This window comes from Chiloscyllium plagiosum, unplaced genomic scaffold, assembly GCF_037043375.1.
Source record: "Chiloscyllium plagiosum isolate Xiang-an unplaced genomic scaffold, Cpla_swu_hap1 HiC_scaffold_8, whole genome shotgun sequence".
NCBI lineage: Eukaryota > Metazoa > Chordata > Chondrichthyes > Orectolobiformes > Hemiscylliidae > Chiloscyllium > Chiloscyllium plagiosum.
The window spans coordinates 41592949-41611295 of NW_028270146.1; the positions used below are offsets into that span (position 1 = coordinate 41592949).

General features: G+C 41.1%; 1 protein-coding gene across 5 annotated transcripts in view; it reads right to left on the bottom strand.

The window, feature by feature from the left end:
* mdga2a (MAM domain containing glycosylphosphatidylinositol anchor 2a) overlaps nucleotides 1–18347 on the bottom strand; it is a 956359-nt gene that overhangs the window by 143693 nt on the left and 794319 nt on the right. For 4 of the 5 annotated variants that reach the window (XM_043697346.2, XM_043697340.2, XM_043697342.2 and 1 more), the window contains one exon: nucleotides 206–229. In XM_043697346.2, the coding sequence (XP_043553281.1) occupies nucleotides 206–229 (24 nt within the window). Of the gene's footprint in view, nucleotides 1–205; nucleotides 230–9960; nucleotides 12452–18347 lie in introns of those variants that run through there. The other variant, XM_087989744.1, reaches the window with a different exon arrangement.

Consider the following 18347-nt stretch of genomic DNA (forward strand, 5'->3'; position numbering starts at 1 on the left):
AAATTTCCACAGGGTGCTGGAGTTGGCACACATGAAAGTGAAGGCATCTTTGTTTGAAAAATTGTGCTTTGTAAATACATGGTGGCAGACCCCAATTCAAAATTTAACAAATCACATAATTATGGTCACAATCCTCCAACCAGAAAAAGAACCAAATAGTACAAATAGATTGGTGAGTCCATAGAAGAAAAGAAAATGCACTTACCTAAATGTGGATTCGTCATGGGAGCTATAAATAAAACAAAAAGGAATTTTGAGCCCCTTGCACATTATTACACTATTTCCACAACTCTACATATTTCTGTTCATTCCAGTTTGTCATGTGTCACTTAAAACCAAAACAAGCCAAATATATTTTACCATATTAATTCATTCACACTTACCTAGCCTTGAGATCAGTGCTACCATAGTCCCATTAAGCCAATATTTTAATTCAAACATTTCTTTTGAAACGGAGAACCAAAGGTTAGAGATTAGTTTAAGTGATGACAGTTAGCTACAGCACATCATTAAATGCATAACATAAAAGCAGTGTTAATTCTTGAAACACCTTTTCAGTTCCTTTTCTTTAACATTACAATAGTTTTTGCTTCAACCTTTTCAAATACTATCACAAGTCATAGCTCTTTGTGAATTTAAGCTTGTTCTTCATCTGCTGAGATATTCTTCCAATGCGTCCTGGGAATTCAGAGAAAACTGCTCACATTGTTATTATATACTTTTTAATTCTCTCTCATGTTTTCACATAATCATTGTTTCTGGACGGCAGCAGAATAATGATGCACTGGGTTACAAGGCTGATAATTCTTTTTGTACTGTCGCTTCTATCAATGAAGAACATTGTGTGGGCCATGTGTGTACAAGTGGCATCACTATCTGCCCTGGGGAAATTACTGTAAATCTGCACAGCACCAGTAGAAATGAAATGCTGCACAAAACAATTTCTCCCCCCATATATTTAGCAATCAGATGAAACTATTAAACACTAATGAACAGATAGATGATCATGTTTATGCATATTACAAAAGTTTTAAACTTAACAAACTTCCTTGTGAACTGGAAAGCAACTATACGAGAAGTGAGTGGGAAAAAAGGGAAAAGAATTGATTTAATTTGGGTATTTATTGAGAAAATTAGTTGATAATAGGAGTCAAGGTTTAAGGAAACAGGCATTGCTCAGACTGGAGGAAGGTTGGAAGTGATGTGACAGAAAGTACTAATTTCTAACTTTGGTTCTTGATGTTTTTAAGAGATTGGGATTAACAACACAATATGTTTGGTAAAGAAAAGAATGTGATTGTGCTTTGATGTGAAAGATATGAAAAGTGTGACTGAACAGAGGAATATAAAAGTACAAAGATGGAAACATCTGAAAGTATGGAATCAGGTCGATAAATCCAGAAGAAGACCAATAGCATGTTGAATTTTACACCGAGGAACGTTGTGAAACAAGTGTGAAAAAGCAAGTGTATGGTGTGCTGAAACGTCCAATTCCTGCTCCTCGGATGCTGCCTGACCTGCTGTGCTTTTCCAGCCCCACACTCTCGACTCTAATCTCCAGCATTTGCAGTCCTCACTTTTGCCTAGTAAAAAAGCAAGTGACTGTTGAAAAACCATGTTTAGCATACCCAATGACAGAAAAGCCACTTTAGCCAAATATTGTGCTCCACTGATTGACCCAGACGTTGCCAGAGATAGGAACAGTAATTAGGAGAAGAAATACGAGGTACTGGCAATATTTCCATTGGAACAGATGAGGCTAAATGGAGGTTGAATTGAATACATTTATTAAATTACAGCGAACCTTGTGAAGAATTATTTAACTGGCATCTGGAGGAAGCAGCAAGTGACCCTCAGTCTTTTTTTGAATGAGAGATTGTGGAAGTTTGCCTTCTTAAAGGATTGTTAAACTATATTTCGCATTTGACTCCAAGATGAGCTCCTGGCTACATAGCGATAAATTCAGTAAGATCGCCTTTCTACTATGCTATCATTTCTCGACCATATCCTGTTTTCGGCTATTCTATTACTGAATAATCACTCATACTTTTCTTATCTCTGGACTCATTTATGCCAGTATATCACTGGCTGGTTTCCACATCATATCCTTTGTAAGCTTGAACTCACCAAACATTCTGCCTTCCCTGTCCTGAAATGCATCGAATCATATGTAACCCCTGTGCTTGCGAACCGAAAATAGTTACTGGGCAAACATTATCTTGGTTTAAAATTCTATCCTTTTTTTCACATTCTTCCAAGACTCAAGCTTCATTATCGCTGTAATCTCCTCCAGCTCTACATCCCTCCGACATATCTTTGTTTATCTAAATCTAGCCTCTCTAATATACTTGAATTTTAATCCATCATTAGAGGCCACACCTGGTCCTAAGATCTGGAAATCCTTCTTCACATGTCTCTGACTCTTTACCTCTCTTTCTTCCTCAAATATTTCCGTTAAAACCTTCTGCTTTGACAAAGCTTTTGGCCGTCTATTCTCATTATCATCTATGTGGCTTAGTGTCTAATTTGCTATGTAATGCTTCTGCAAAAGCCTAGGAACATTTTCTTATGTTAAAAGTGCTTTATAAATATATGACTTTATTGAAAGAAAGTGTTTGAGGCAAAAATGATTGAATCTTTCCAGAAAGAAATCAATAAGTATTTGAAACAAAGGGCTACAGGATGAGAACACGGCCAAAAGAAATAAAGCAAATAGGTTCTGTTTTAATTGCTCTCATAAGGAATTGTCACACAAGATGAATTGACAGGCCTCTATGTTATCAATTTCTGTAGTACAATTCACAATGTCTCAAAAACATTTTGCAACACTTACTTGAAGTACAGGGAATGTGTTACCGGCAATACAACAGCCAATAATAATCAACCGCTCAATTAATGGACAAATCATGCAGCACAATTCATATTTCTAAATGGAAAGGGATATGCAAGAGTTTACTGGTTGATGTCAAAGTGTAATCCTTCTTGCATGACTTTGCACAACAAGTCAGTGAAATGAATAACAGGAAACAAAAACATTTTTGATTAAATTCTAAAGAAAGACTTTCAACTGAATATGTAATGGAATGAAATTCCTTTTCTCTAAAAAAAAATCAAAGCTTGTTAGGATTCTGCAAAGTATCAAAACCAAACAGTGCTATTAATCAAATAGACATGGTATAGTCAAAATAAAAGATCTGTGCAAAATGATGTTCCACATAGATTCCACACTTTGTTATAAAGCCTCATTAGGAGGTATCTCAGCTAGGCATGTGTGATTTCATTCAACCAGCCATTCAACTGTTAAGGTAGTATTCGAGACCGGAATTTACAGAAAGAAAGTCTGCTGATGTGCAGTGTCATGTGGTTTAACTTTAAGATTGAAACAAAATGTGATCTATCACTGGTTATCTTGATCCAAGGCTGTCATTGATAGGCCAGTGAGGCCTTGGCGATGTAACATCATGTTCAGCATTGAAAGGAACTAGATGTAAAAGAAGCTGGTAACCTTGTGGCTGCAGGCACACTGATTAATCACAGAAGGAGAGCTGCAGCCAAGAGAAGAATAGCAGCCAAAAAAGGAGCGTGACTCATTTGCAGAACAAATCATCTGTTTTCAGCTCAGGACTAGTTATTTAAGGGCGACAGAACCTCATCTTTAGTGGAATATTTAAGAAAGCCTAAAACCCTTGTTGGGTGGACGTTTAAGGGATGGAAAATGTGTTGCTGGAAAAGTGCAGCAGGTCAGACAGCATCAAAGGAGCAGGAGAATCGACGTTTTGGGCATAAGCCCTTCTTCAGGAATCAGGAGGGTGTGCCAAGCAGGCTAAGATAAAAGGTAGGGAGGAGGGACTTGGGGGAGGGGCGTTGTTTACCTATCGCATTCCCAATGCCCCTCCTCCAAGTCCCTCCTCCCTACCTTTTATCTTAGCCTGCTTGGCACACCCTCCTCATTCCTGAAGAAGGGCTTATGCCTGAAATGTCGATTCTCCTGCTCCTTTGATGCTGCCTGACCTGCTGCGCTTTTCCAGTAACACACTTTTCAGTTCTGATCTCCAGCATCTGCAGTTCTCACTTTCTCCTGGATGTTTAAGGGAGTCCAATGCATTGTTGCAAAAATATCTATGGAGTCTGGCGCATCATCAGAAAAATTGTGGGAGCCTGACCCATCATCAAAAAAAAAGTCTGCAATAAAAAGGAGTTTATGACTCATGCAACTATATAACAATTTAATAAGCTGAGTACTGCATTGTTAAATCATCTTTATTCAGAGGCTAAGGAGAGCTAATTTCTGGTTGAAAGATATAATTCTGTGTGCATTTGCTTTGTATGAGCTCTGTGGTTTGTTTTTCTTTATATTCTGTTTTGAGCCTTTATTCTGTGTGCATTGCTTGCCTGAGCGCATAAAGCTTAATATTTAATGTCAGTATGTGCGTGTTGTAGTTGGGTGTGCGCTGCCCCTTTAAGAGAATGGGTCACATGAACAGGAGGTGGGAGTTAGAGTGAGCTCCAGCCCACAAACTGTGCAAATTTCATTTTTTGGTTGGGTGGAAGGATGTAGCCCAGACTTTGAAAAAGATGTAGGATTGTGGAGATAACATTGAGGGAAGTGGTCATGAGAGGACTCGGGTCGTGAGTGATGCCAAGGAAGAGTGGTACACTAGCATAGCTGGTAAGGGAGAGGTTGGCACAGAGAGCATTCACTGAGGGGATTCAGGCTGCAGTGGTGACTAGACTTGAATGGGAGAAAAATTCCTGCCAGCGAGAAAACAAAATGGTGGGTCAATTTGGAATGATGGTACTGTTTACCGAAGAGACAAAAAGTTGGATTCTATACCGAACGTTTTAATGTGTACTTAAAGGCGAATAAGGTGGCTGAAGACATTATGGTACAGGTTTTCTTCAGCACCATTGAGAGAAAGATCTTTGTGATTCTAATGTATCTGGTACAATCAGAGAAACCCAGACATATCATGATCTAAGTAATGTGTTGGGGAGTTATCTTGCACTAAAGCCACTGATGATTGCAGAGCATTTAAGTTTTTATAAACACATACAACGTGAAGGAAAGTCCATCACCCAATTTTTGGCTGCCTTAAAGAGATTAGCAGAACATTGCGAATTCGAAGGGTTCCACCAAGATGTCTTGTGGGATCATGTGATTTGTGGCTTCCAACACAAAGCCATCCAACAGAAGTTACGAACAAGGGGAGATTCCAAATCATTACCTCAACGAAGTTGGCTGCCAACACAGGTGACTGATGATGCCTAGGTGCATAGAGTCGTAGCTGAGTGTAATATCACTCGGAGAATGCTGCCGATGTGGCAAGAGTGGCTGCAAGGAGTCAATATATTGTACTCGAGAAGCTAATGCTGCAGGTGTAACCGAGTGGGACATATTGACTGAAATCATTAGGTACAAGAGAAGGACATCATTCAGAGAGCGTGTCATCAGGTCCATTCTGTCAGCAAGTAGACTGAAAGTCAGCTGGGTCTGCGGGAGAAGAAGAAGGCCCAGAGTCAGCAGAGTTTCAGTTGAACATCCTGTTGGTATGGCGTGAAACTGATTGTTCCTGGGTCCTTCCAGAGCAGAAGACAGTAAAGATTGAAGTGGATATGGCTGCAGCAGTGTCTCTGATTTCTGTTCAAGGGACTGGCCGGGAGAAAGAAATTCTCAAAATGAATTTGCCGCAGGCCTGCTTACATCTGGGGTCATGGAGGAGTGTCAGTTGCTGCTGACAATAGTACCCACAGGGGACTGTCCTGCATGAAGCGACTTCTCTTTGGCATCATGTCAGTGCTGGCTCTATTCCAAAGGGTCAACATCCAATTTGTGAGTGGATTGCCAGGGGTCCAGTGTTATCTGGACAATGTTTTTATTACTGGATCTTCTGAAAAGGGGCATTTGAAAAGCCTAGAAAAAAATCCTAAGGAGTTTGCAGGAACACAGCCTGCGAGTAAAAAGAGAGAAATGTGAGTTTTTGTGAAGAATTCATAAAGTAGTTGGGTCATGTGATCAATGGCAAGGGATTACACAAGGCACCCAAGGAGATGGAGGCTATCATGAAGGTCCCGAGATTAGAGAATGTGCCTCAACTGAGATCGTTCTGCTCAACATCGCTAAGACTCTATGACTGTAAGTTCATATCTGATCTGGCAACTGTGCTGAAACCTCTGCATTGGTGGCTGGGCAAAGGGCAGCTGTGGAAATGGACCTAAGAATGTGAGGAGGCTCACCAGATGAAGCAAGCCTTAAAATGATCGAAAGGTTGACTCATTTCAACCCGCAGTTGACACTGCACTTGGTGTGTGAGGCCTCGCCTTATGCGGTTGGGGCTGTACTGTCACACATCCTGCTGAATGGAGAGAAAAGGCTCATTGTGTTCACATTGAGGTCACTAATAAAGATGGAGGAGAAGTATGCCCAAGTGGAAAGGGAAGGATTGAACATTGGATTCAGTGTTAAGAAGTTCACCCAGTTCCTTGACAGCAGGCACTTTGTGCTGCTGACTGACTACAGGCCATTTTTGGTTACAGAAAGGAATTGAATTGAATGATTTATTGTCACTTGTATTTTACAGTAAATAACACAGTAAAATAGAGTGAAAAATTTAACTGTCACCACAATCCACCATCATTTTGAATAATTTAAGAATAAAAAGATAGAACAGAAAGAAAGTCAATTGCCATCCCACTGCCTCCACCACGAATCCTGAACCCACCAATATAGGAGTCACCACTCTTTAGGCACCATTTCCTTGCCACTGTGCCCACCTCACGGACACCATTGCTGATGCAGGGTCAAGTGCTGGACCCCCACACACCTCGTAACAAGGAGTTCCCTAGCTCTGGGCCTACCACAAAGAGGAGCTGCCACTACCGCCTCATAGATAACCAGAACTCCCCGCTCTGGACCTGCCCTGACCATAAGCAGGAATTTCTACTGCAGCCTCAATAACACCAGGAGTCCCGCCTCAGGGCATACAGTGCTGCAGCCTCTGCCTCGCCAATGCCTGGAGTCCCTCCTCAGGATCTACTGCAACTAGAAGTCCCTGGCTCTGCTGCCAGGCCAGGCCACTGCCTTGCAAAGTGTCCCACTCTGCCTGCACTCCTCTGAGATGTTGCCATGCCAGTGCCCACCATCTTGAAAGGTCTGTTGCAGCCGCCATCTCCAATCACCAGGAGGAGCTGTGTCCACCACCTCCACCTCCTCCAACTTCTGGGAGGCTGCTACTATTCCGCTCTCGCTCCCAGGCCGATGCCACTGATTAACCCCCTGCAAAAGACTTTAAAGAAAAACAAATTAAAAAACAAGAGGCAAAAAAGAAAAAGAGCAGAAGTGAAAAGGAACAAAAAAGGCAAGGAGATGGGAGTTAAAGAGCCCTGGGGTCAAGAACCAGCACGCAGCCCTACTACTCAGCTGTCATCTTGTTCAGTGCCAGTAATATACCCTCAATGGCAGCAGCATGCCTGCTGAGATGGGCATTGGCTCTGTCAGCCTAGTCTAATGAAATCAGATACCAACAGGCAGAGAAACACAGCAATACACACAATGCTTTGTCACCAAATAAGAATGTTCCTGACTGGAACCTGAAAATTATGTACTTTTTCCAGGATGACAAGGTGCCAGTGTGAGTGAGTCAGGCGCAGAGCGCTACCCAGAATGACCCAGTGTTGAGCCGAATGATGGACTTAGTCCTGACAGAAAGGACTTGTCTTAGAAACTGCTCAGAATTATACCCTTACCTATCCAGGAGGTGAGAGTTGTCTGTATCATGAGGGGAGTGAGAGTTGTTATCCCTTCACCGTTAAGAAAGAAGGTGCTGGAACAAATGCACCAAGGGCAGCCTGGCATAGTGCAAGTGAAGGAAATAGCCAGGAGCTACTTTTGATGGCTGAATGGAGATTTCCAGGTTGAGGAGAAAGCGAGATCATGACAATCCTGTCCATTAGTAAGGAAGGTACCACCATTATCAACTAGGAGAAAGTGAGGGCTGCAGATGCTGAAGACCAGAGTTGAAAAGTATGGTGCTAGAAAAGCACAGCAGGCCAGGCAGCATCCGAGGAGCAGGAGAATTGCTCCTCGGATAGTGCTTGGCCTGCTGCGCTTTTCCAGCACCACACTTTTCAACAACTGCTACCATTATCACCCCTTCACCCATGGGAATGGCCGCAATCACCATGGCAGTAGATTCATGTCGATTTCACAGGACCAGTAGAGGGAGAAATGGTACTAGTGGTCATGGATGCCCACTCCAAGTGGCCCAAGGTGGTGGTCATGAAGTTGGTATCAATGGAAGCAACAATAGACTGACTAGATGAAATCCTTACCAGGTTCGGGAACCTCAAACAAAGCATGAGTGACAATGGTCCACAGTTTGTGTCGTGAAAGTTCAAGGGGTATCTGGAAAATCATGGAGTCTGACATGGCTCCATACCACCCTGTGACAAATGTCCAAATGAAGAGATTTGTATAAACCTTGAAGTAGGCCTTAAAGGCCTCACAAGGAGGGTACTCAATAGGACAGTGGCTCAACAAGTCCCTCAGCACGTACAGGAACACACCACACAACAAAGACCCAGCATTTGCCAATGTCCCTAATGTTCAACTGCCGGCTGAGAACCATGTTTGAAGAGAGCAGAGAGGTGATAGAGTGACATCAAGAAGGACAGATAGATGAGCAGGAACCTCAAAGTCAAGGATATTCCAAAGAGGAGAGATCACGTTGGCCTGGAATTACACTTCTGGGGAGAAATGGATCCCAACAGTGGCGGAGGCTTCAGCAGGACCATTGTCATATACAGTGCAGACCAGGGGTGAAGATGATCTGGAGGAGACAGTTGGTTGCTGCACCTCGCCAATGGGGTGATTGTCCCTCAGACCACTGAGACGGTCCAGATGGATCCAATGGTGTCAACCGAGTCATGTATCTCTGAGACAGAGTTGGCCATCCCCAAGGAGATAGCAGCAGCTTTGTCCCTGGACAATGGCAGCCAGAGAGAGATGTACCTGCAGAACAACAGGAGCTTCAGGGAGACCACATCAGATAAGGTTCCTGAGACCGTCTTTAAGGAATCACCATCTCCCTGAGAGAGTGATCTTGTCAATGTAGACTGCCAGACAGTCACTTTCTTTTTCCATGATTTGTTTCTGTTTAGAAAACTTCCTAATTATGTACATATGTTAACTATTACACCATGCCTAAATAATAGTTATAATTGTCGGATATATATACACACATATATATGTAGTTACCATGGTGGCTCAGTGATAAGCACTGCTGCCTCACTGTGCCAGGAACCCAGGTTCAATTCCATCCTAGAGTGACTGTCTGCATGGAGTTTGCACGTTCTCCCCATGTCTGCACGGGTTTCCTCCGGTGCTCCGGTTTCCTCTCACAATCCAAAGATGTGCAGGTTAGGTGAATTGGCTGTGCTAAATTGCCCGTAGTGTTCAGGGATGTGTACATTAGGTGTATTAGTCAAGGGTATGTGTAGTGTAATAGGTTAGGGGAATGAGTCTGGGTGGGTTACTCTTCAGAGGGTCAGTGTGGAGTTATTGGGCCAAGTGGCCTGTCTCCACATTCCGTCTACAAGGATACGGAAATAAAGCAGAGACATATTATGTATGCAGTTAGGTGTGTGCTGCCCCTTTTAGAGAGCATGTCAGGTGATCTGGCACAGGAGCTAGGGAACGCAGTTAAACATTGACTGTGGAGCTAAGAAACCTACAATAAAGTATTCCCTGTTCAAATTTACCTTCCATCTACCTCGTGTTTGATTCATGGTTCTTGTGAAATGCAAACATAACGGGTATGGTCTTATTATTTCTCATAATCCTTGTGTCCCAACTGTGGAGAAACCTATCAACAATTAGAAGGTCCAGTCCCGAGTTAGCCAAATGAATAATCAGTTGTGCATATAGTATTTTCTGAGACAAAGAACATCCATCATTATTTAGATTTTCATTAGGTTTTCTTTAATTTATTTGCACATTTACATCATTATTCGTGATCCAAATTTAAAATCAACAAACATAACAAACCAAAATGAAGTAACAAATATGTCAGCAAACAGAAGATCAACTTTTGGTTTCTTTTACAATTAATAGTCAGGAACTGGAATAGAAATCTCATGTGGATGAAGACTTGAGGATAAGATCAGCATACTGCTCAGCTGAGTAACTTGCTGACATTCATATTTAAGGTTCAGATGTGATGAATTATGTCTTTGGCAACATATTTGGATTTCCAGATGGCCTTTGGTGCCACACAGGAGGCTGCTAAATAAGATAAGAGCTCACGATGTTAGGGTTAAGGTTCTGGCATGGATAGAGGATTGGCTGACTGGCAGACGACAACCATGATGTGGAGGTGCCAGTGTTGGACAGGGGAAGACAAAGTTAAGAATCACACCACATCAGCATTATTTGGAAGTACAAGCTTTCGGAGTGCTCCGTAGCTACCTGATGAAGGAGCAGTGCTCCAAAAACTTGTACTTCCAAATAAACCTATTGGACTATAACCTGGTGTTGTGTGATTTGTAACTTTGGCAGAAGGTAGACTGTGAGGAGAATGGGGTCAATTCAGGATGGCAGCCAATGTCTAGTGGAGTTCCATAGGGCTCTGATTTGAGACCACAGCTATTAATGTTGTACATTAGCGATCTGGATGAAGGAACTGATGGCATTGTTGCTACGTTTGCACATGATACAAAGGTAAGTAAAAGGACAGGCATTGTTGACAAAATGGGAAGGCTGCAGAAGAACTTGTATAGGCTAGGCGAGTGGGCAATGAAGTGGCAGATGGAATGCAGCATTGAAAAGTATGAGGTTACACACATTAGTGGGAAGAATAGAGGCATGGACTATTTTCTAAACAGGAAATGGCGTCAGAAATTTGAAACACAAAGGAACTTAAGAGTACTAGTTCAGGATTCTCTTAAAGTTAGCAGTCAGGTTCAGTTGGACGTTAGGAAGGCAAATGTAATGTTAGTATTCGTTTCAAGTGGGTGAGAATTCAAGACCAGAGCGGTAGTGTTGAGGCTGCAGAAGGCTCTGGTCAGACTGCACTTGGAATATTCTGAGCCGTTTTGGGCCCTGTGTCTCAGAAAATATCAAGTGAGGTGGGCTTGAAGCGCTAAATTGCCTACTCCAGCTCTTGATTCCGATGAAGGATGTGTTGGCCTTGGAAGAGGTCCAGAGAAAGTTTGAAGAATAACTCCAGAGATGAACAGCTTGTCATATGTGGAGTGGTTGAGGACTGTTGGTCTGTACTCGATGGATGTTAAAAGGATGAGGTGGTATTTCATTGAAGCTTCCAGAATACTGATAGGCTGAATCGACTGGAAGTGGAGAAGATGTTTCCACTAGTAGGAGAGACTGGGACCCAGGGGCACAGCCTCAGAGTGAAGGAATTGGCCCTTTAGAACTGAGACGAGGTGGAATTTCTTCAGCCAGAGGGGGTTAATCTGTGGATCTGACTACAGCAGAAGCCTGTGGAGGTCAAGTCTTTGAGTGAATTTATGACAGAGATGGATGGATTCTCGATTAGTAAGAACATCTTGGGTTATGGGGAAAAGGCAGGAGAATGGAGTTGAGAAACTTATCAGTCATAATTGAATGATGCAGTGGATTTGATGGATCAAATTGGCTAATTCTGCCCCGACATCTTACTCTTATGATTTGGCAAGGTATCAGAGAACTAGAACAGAGCATCATAGCCCTGCAAAGAGTGGTCATCTTCAAGACAGACAGTAGGGGTGGGGATGAGACAAACAAAAAAAATGAAGGGATCCCGACGCTCTCAAAACATTCTACAAAGAGGAATTGTTAACTACTGTTTCTCACTGTCTATGTCAAAACTTTAAATTGCACCATAGGCAGCACTTGATGCATGCCACTGGTTTGAAACAGACAATTTTCTCACACCTAATACGATACTGCAATGTGTGTTGAATTTTCTTTGATAAGGCTCCAGTGAAGCACCTCAGGATATTTTGTAATGCTAAAAATGCTACAGAAACACAAATAGTTGTTGTATAATTCCAATACAGCTCACACACCAGGCTGGCGATGCCAGTGGTTCTCAGGCTGTGGGAGATAGCCCTTCTGTAGATAAACAAGAAAACATTGCCTTTAAACCTGAATCACTTATTTGTATAGAATTGATAGGCTACAATGAACTCTTTTGTTTCCACAGTAATGATATAAAATAAGTATAAGTCAGTGCTTGGGTTTAAAAACAAATGATGTGGGGAAACTTGACAATTCCATAGAAACGTTTTGCATAGAAGCAGCTGCATGCCAAGTTCTTAAAAGGTAGGTAGTCAGCTTCCCATTGCTCTGATGCACATTTCATTGTTGCACATATTTACTTCTGAATTATCACTGTGGATCTGACTGGGGATAAAGGGAGACAGATAGAACTCTAGACAAACAGATGAATTGAGAAACCTAAAGAATGAAAAGAAACATAAAAAGAATCAGTAAGAGATGAAAGGGCTAGACAGGCATAGAGGAGAGGGAGTGAGAACACACAGAAATATAAAAACAAAGATTCAAATCAATGGACAATAAAATAGAGAAAACATACACACACACACACTTCTCAGAAAATTCTGTAGGACTGTGATAGCATTTCCTAAGTCCAATTGGGTATTAGCTTTTTGAATAGCTCACTGAAACTTTAAACGCAATTTAATATATATTCTGTTGCCATGCCAACATTCCCCCTATGTTCAAGCCTGCATTTACCATCAGATTGTCATTCCAAAAAGACGTTTACCCTTTAGTAACCAATAGGCTGGTGATCTCAGACATTTCTAAAGACTTTGGATTCTGATTTCACAATAATTAGTACCAAAGACCCACTTAGAGTCACAGAGGTGTACATCTTTTTCATCAAACTCATCTCTGCCAATCAGATATTCTAAATTAATCTAGTCCTATTTACCAGCATTTGGCCGATATCCCTCTAAACCCTTACTGAAGACAATAAATACTGAAGATCAAGTGGGCCAGACAGCATGTTTCAAGTCTAGATGACTCTTCATCAGAGCTGAAGTAAAGTGTGGAGGGGTCAGCATTTATTTGATAGTTTGGGGGGACGGTGGGCACTAGTGGTAGTGGGTGTAGGGTGTCAGAGAATAAAAGATGTTGATCGCGCAGATTAAGTGATCGGAATGTGAGAATGGCAGAACGATGGTGTGTCTCCTGCCACACTTGGAAAGATAGTAAGTGGGATGGGGGGAGGGGAGAGAGAGCATGATGACAAGCTAAAAGAAAGGGAAGAAATAGTTCACAATTTGAAGGTGTGGAACTCAATATGAAGTCCAGAAGGCTGTAAAGTGCCTAGTCTGAAGATGAGATGTTGTTCCTCCAGTTTGCTCCATGATTCACTGGAACACTGCAGCAGGCCGAGGACAGACACACCAGAGTAGGCCATGCTGGAGAAACCAAACGCAGACTGGGTGACCGCTTTGCAGAACATCTCCAGTCTGTGCACAAGTAAGACCCTGACCTTCCTGCAGCTGGTCATTTTAACACAACGTCCTGCTTGCCTGCCCTCATGTCTGTTCTCGGCATCTGCAGTGTTCCAGTGAATCACAGTGCAAACTGGAGGAACAACATCTCATCTTCAGACTAGGCACATTACAACTTTCTGGACTTAATATTGAGTTCAACACCTTCAAATTGTGAATCATTCCTTCCCTTTTTTTAGCTTGTTGTCATGTCCTCCCCTTTCCCATCCCAGTGTCTGCCCTTTCAAGTCTGGCAGTGGACACACCGTTATTCCACCATTCTCATATACTGATCACTTAATCTGAACTGAAAACATATTTTCTCCACCAGCACCCTGCATTCAGTACCTCTGCTTGCCCCCACCCCCCCACCCCCCACACCTCACTTTTGCTCCAATGAAGAGTCATCTGAATTCAAAACATTAGCTTCCTTTTTCTCCATGGAGGCTGTCAGACCTGCTGTGACCTCCAACATTTGTTGTCTTCAGTACAGATTACAGATTCTGTAGTAATTTGTTCCTCCCTTGAAACCCTTCCTATTCTTGTACCTATTAAGATGCCTTTTAAATATTGTAATTGTATCAATTTGGCATAACATTATTTATAACATGGATTATTTACAGTCATAGCAAAGGATTAGTCCTGTAGTCTTTATTTGCGAAGCAACATTTTCTAATTCCAATTATTGTACATGAACATTTATCTAATTTATCCAAGCACTAACAGAATAGTGTCAATACTCTTTTAAGAAGGCCTACAATGTGCTGTCTTTCATTAACAGTGGGATAGAGTTTAAAAGTCGCAAGGCATAGTGCAGCTCTATAAAGTTGTGGTGAGACCACTCTTGGAATATTGTGTTCAGTTCTGGTTGCCTCATTATAGGAAGGATGTGGAAGATTTAGAGAGGGTGCAGAGGTGATTTATCAGGATGCTGCCTGGACTGGAGGGCAGGTCTTATGAAGAAAGGTTGCAGGAGCTAGGGCTTTTCTATTGGAGTGAAGAAAGATGACAGGTGACTTGATAGTGGTGTACAAGAGGATGAGAGGCATGCACATAGTAGATAGCCAGAGACTTTTTCCCATGGCAGAAATGGCTATCATGACGGGGGCATAATTCTAAGGTGATTGAAGGAAGGTTTCGGGGAGATATCAGAGAGAGTTCTTTACACAGAGAGAGATGGATGCGTGGAATGCACTGCCGGCGGTGTAGTAGAGTTAGATACATCCAAACTTGGATACATTAGGATAATTTAAGCAACTCTTGGATAGACACTTGGTTGATAGTAAAATGAAGGTTATATAGGTTAGTTTGATCTCAGAATAGGATAAAAGGTCGGCACAAAATCAAGGGCTGAAGGGCCTGTACTGTTCTGTGTACCAGCTCAAATATTGGCAATTTTAATTACTTTGATATTTCAAAACAAAATCAGAGTACAGAATGTTGCATTCATATAAAGGCAGATAATTGCCTTTATCTTAAAGTTATCTTAATAAAATTTCTTGCGGTTTGATTATTTATAATTTTACAACTAGTATCACGGTTGTCACAAATGCAAATGTTAATCTGCTAATTACTTCGCTACATGCTTTTGATGTAACACCAAATTCTTCAGTTTCATAAAACTATCATAAATACAAATAATAGTTAAGTTTTATCCACAAAGGGTAAAAGAAGCTAATGAGAAACCTGTTATATAAATAAACTGCATAATCATGCTGGAATAGCAACACCAAAATCCAAAATGTATCTTTTTCTTACTGCCAAATGAATGGGACTGGGTCTTTTTGCCCCTCAGACCTCTTCCATCATTCAATGAACTCTTGGTTAATCTGCAACCGAATTTCTTGGGCCAATATCCCTCAGCACCTTTGGATGTAAATAAACCCCAATCTCAGATCTAAAATTAGCATCTATCTATTGCTGGTGCAGAGGAGTTCCTTAATTCTACCACTTTTTTGTGTAGACTTTTCAAATTGTCATTTTGACTCGCTGGCTTTAATTTTTGTACAGTGCATGTGGCCCTATGCACCCCAGTGCTGAACTCTCTAACTCATAAACCAAGGATAAATAGAGAGAAAATGGTTCCCATTAACGCCTTGACAATTTTGATCACATCACACCATACAATCTAAATTCCAGAGAATAAACACAAATTTGTATGGTCTACTTTAATTGAACCTTTGGAGTCCAGGTATCATTTGATAAACTATGCCGTAGTCTCTAAATTCCTACATACCCTTTGTAGGATATAGAGCCCAAAACTGTTCCCATTACTGAGTGTGATCAAATAATGGCTTTGTATAACCTCTACCCCATTGTACCCTTGTCCTTTAGCACTGAAGGTTTGCATTTAATTGGCCTTGTCTGTTAGTTTCAGGAGATTTGTTTATGCCATTTTAAATGATCTCTGTGCTGGCACCCCAAAGACTCTGTGGATTTCTAGTAATTCTGGCTTTTCACCATTTAGATAGCATTCTCATGTATCCTTTTGAGGTCCAATTTGAAGTATCTCTACACTGAAATCCATTTGCCACAGTTTTTCCCATTCATGTAATCTCTCTGTGATTTTATGCTTCCATTTACATGACTTACAATGCTGCCTTTCTTTGTGGCATCAGTAAGTTTGGATATGCGCCTTTCTATCCCACTGTCTAAATGGTTAATAAATAGTGATTAGTTGAGTCCCAGCAAAGAACCATTAACCCTCTGCAAAAGGTGCTTCATTTTCACAAATGGCAAGTTCAATAAAACGACATGAAATAAGGAAGCGTAGAAAAGAAATATTAAACATTTCAAATGAATAAAAAGCCTGAGGAGAATTTGTTAAACAAGTCCCCAGTTTGGAGATTATTTGAAAGACAATGAACTCAGCCTTTGGTATCAGGGCTTCAGCCTGATATAAATTGGTTTGATACAGGAACTATTTTTTGCTGCACAAAACACAAACCCATCTTTGTCTCAAGTAAAGTAACCTTCTGTATGTAATCTTTAAATATTATAAGCTAAGATCATGCCATATTGACTCTAACAATCCATTGTGGCCTTATTGTAATGAAAACTGAATTTCTTTAATATTTGTTTTGCCTATAAATCATATATTCAATAAATCATACATTCAATGAACACACAATATCTTTAAATTATTTCCTTTGTCATGAATGGCATAAAATTAAAACAGAAAAGACTTCAAAATGGTCGAACAAGGTGACCTCTTTCCAATGTTTCTATGACATTAAAAGCACTATTGCAGATAAAGTCAACCACCAAACTTGAAACCTGCAGCTCAAGATGAAACTTATGGCTGAGGCCTGATCACTAGTTAAAAGATTTGAAATAATTATTCAGACATATGGAGCAGTTGCTACAGAGTGTAGTTATGGCTCAATGGTAGCACTTTCACGTCTAGGGCGTAGATGGATGAGAGTCACCCTCATTGAAACACAAAGATGTTTGTCCTGGCTGGTGAGGCTAGAATCAGTGGACACAGTTTCAGAACAAGAGGGATGCAATTTAGGAATGAGATATAGAGTAATGTTTTCCCTCCAAAGACATTTAGGGATGTAACAATAATGCAGGAGTTTGATGCTGAAGTACAGGATCAGTTATGATGTAGATGAGTGGCAACTTCAAAAGAGCAAATGGCTTTTGCTGTTTCTACTTCTTGTGCTCCTGCAACTGAATGCAGAGCATAGATTCACTTATACTGTTCCTCTGGGTGACTAGAGTTTTGTTCCCTTGAAATATCAGAAGGAGATAAGCTGGTGGAATGAAATAGATCTGGATAGTGATAGCAGAGGAGTTAAGCAGCCAATTGTTCCACATACTCGGCTATGGAGCCTTAAGGTGGTCAATGGCCTGATGTGTCCAGGCAAAGTGAATGCAGCATATAATGTTAAGCTGACCTAATATGAAGTTAAATGTGACTCAAAGTAAATATGATTTTGGAGCAGTGAGTGTCCACCTGGTCAAACAGCAGCATTGGCTCTAGGTTACAGCAAGATAAAGATAGATTACCAGAGAAATTAGGAATAACATTAGATTCCAATAGGAGACACAAAAATTGCAAGAAAAAGCACAAAGCCTGAGGATTGGGAAAGGATTAAAACCCTTCAAAAGATGACAAAAAGATTGCCCAAGTGGGGGAAAATAGAGTATGAGAGGAAACTTGCAAGAAACATAAAAACTGACTGTAAAAGCTTCTATAAGTATGCAAACACACAAAAAAAAATGAAGACAATTATCTGTTACAGTCAGAAAAGTTGGAAGTTACAGTGACGGACAAAGAAATGAAGAAAGAATTGAACATGTATTTTTGCTGTGTCTTCACAAAAGAGGGTGCAAGTAATTTCTCTGAAATGTTCGGGAATCAAGTGTCCACTGAGAGGGAGAATTGAAGAAAGTCAGTATTATTAAAAAAAAAGAAGAGCTGCAGAAACTAATGGGGTTAAAGTCTAACAAATTGCCAGTGCCTGACAATCTGTATTGCAGGATACTACAGGAAATGGCCCTGGAAATATTGATGCAATAGCATCATCTTCTAAAATTCTGGAGACTCTGGAACAGCTCCAGAGTGGGGAGTGGCAAACGTAACCCCAATATTGAACAAAGGAGGGAGGGGAAGAACAGACAATTATGGACCAGTTAACATCAGTAGTCGGAAGAATTCTGGAACCTATTATAAAAGATGTGATAACAAAACACTTGAAATGTGTTAATGAGACTAGATAAAGTCAGCATGAGTTTATGATTGCTTAACTAATTCTCTAGAATTTTTTGGCAATGTGGCCAATAGAATAGTTAAGGGAGAACCTGTGGATGTGATATATTTG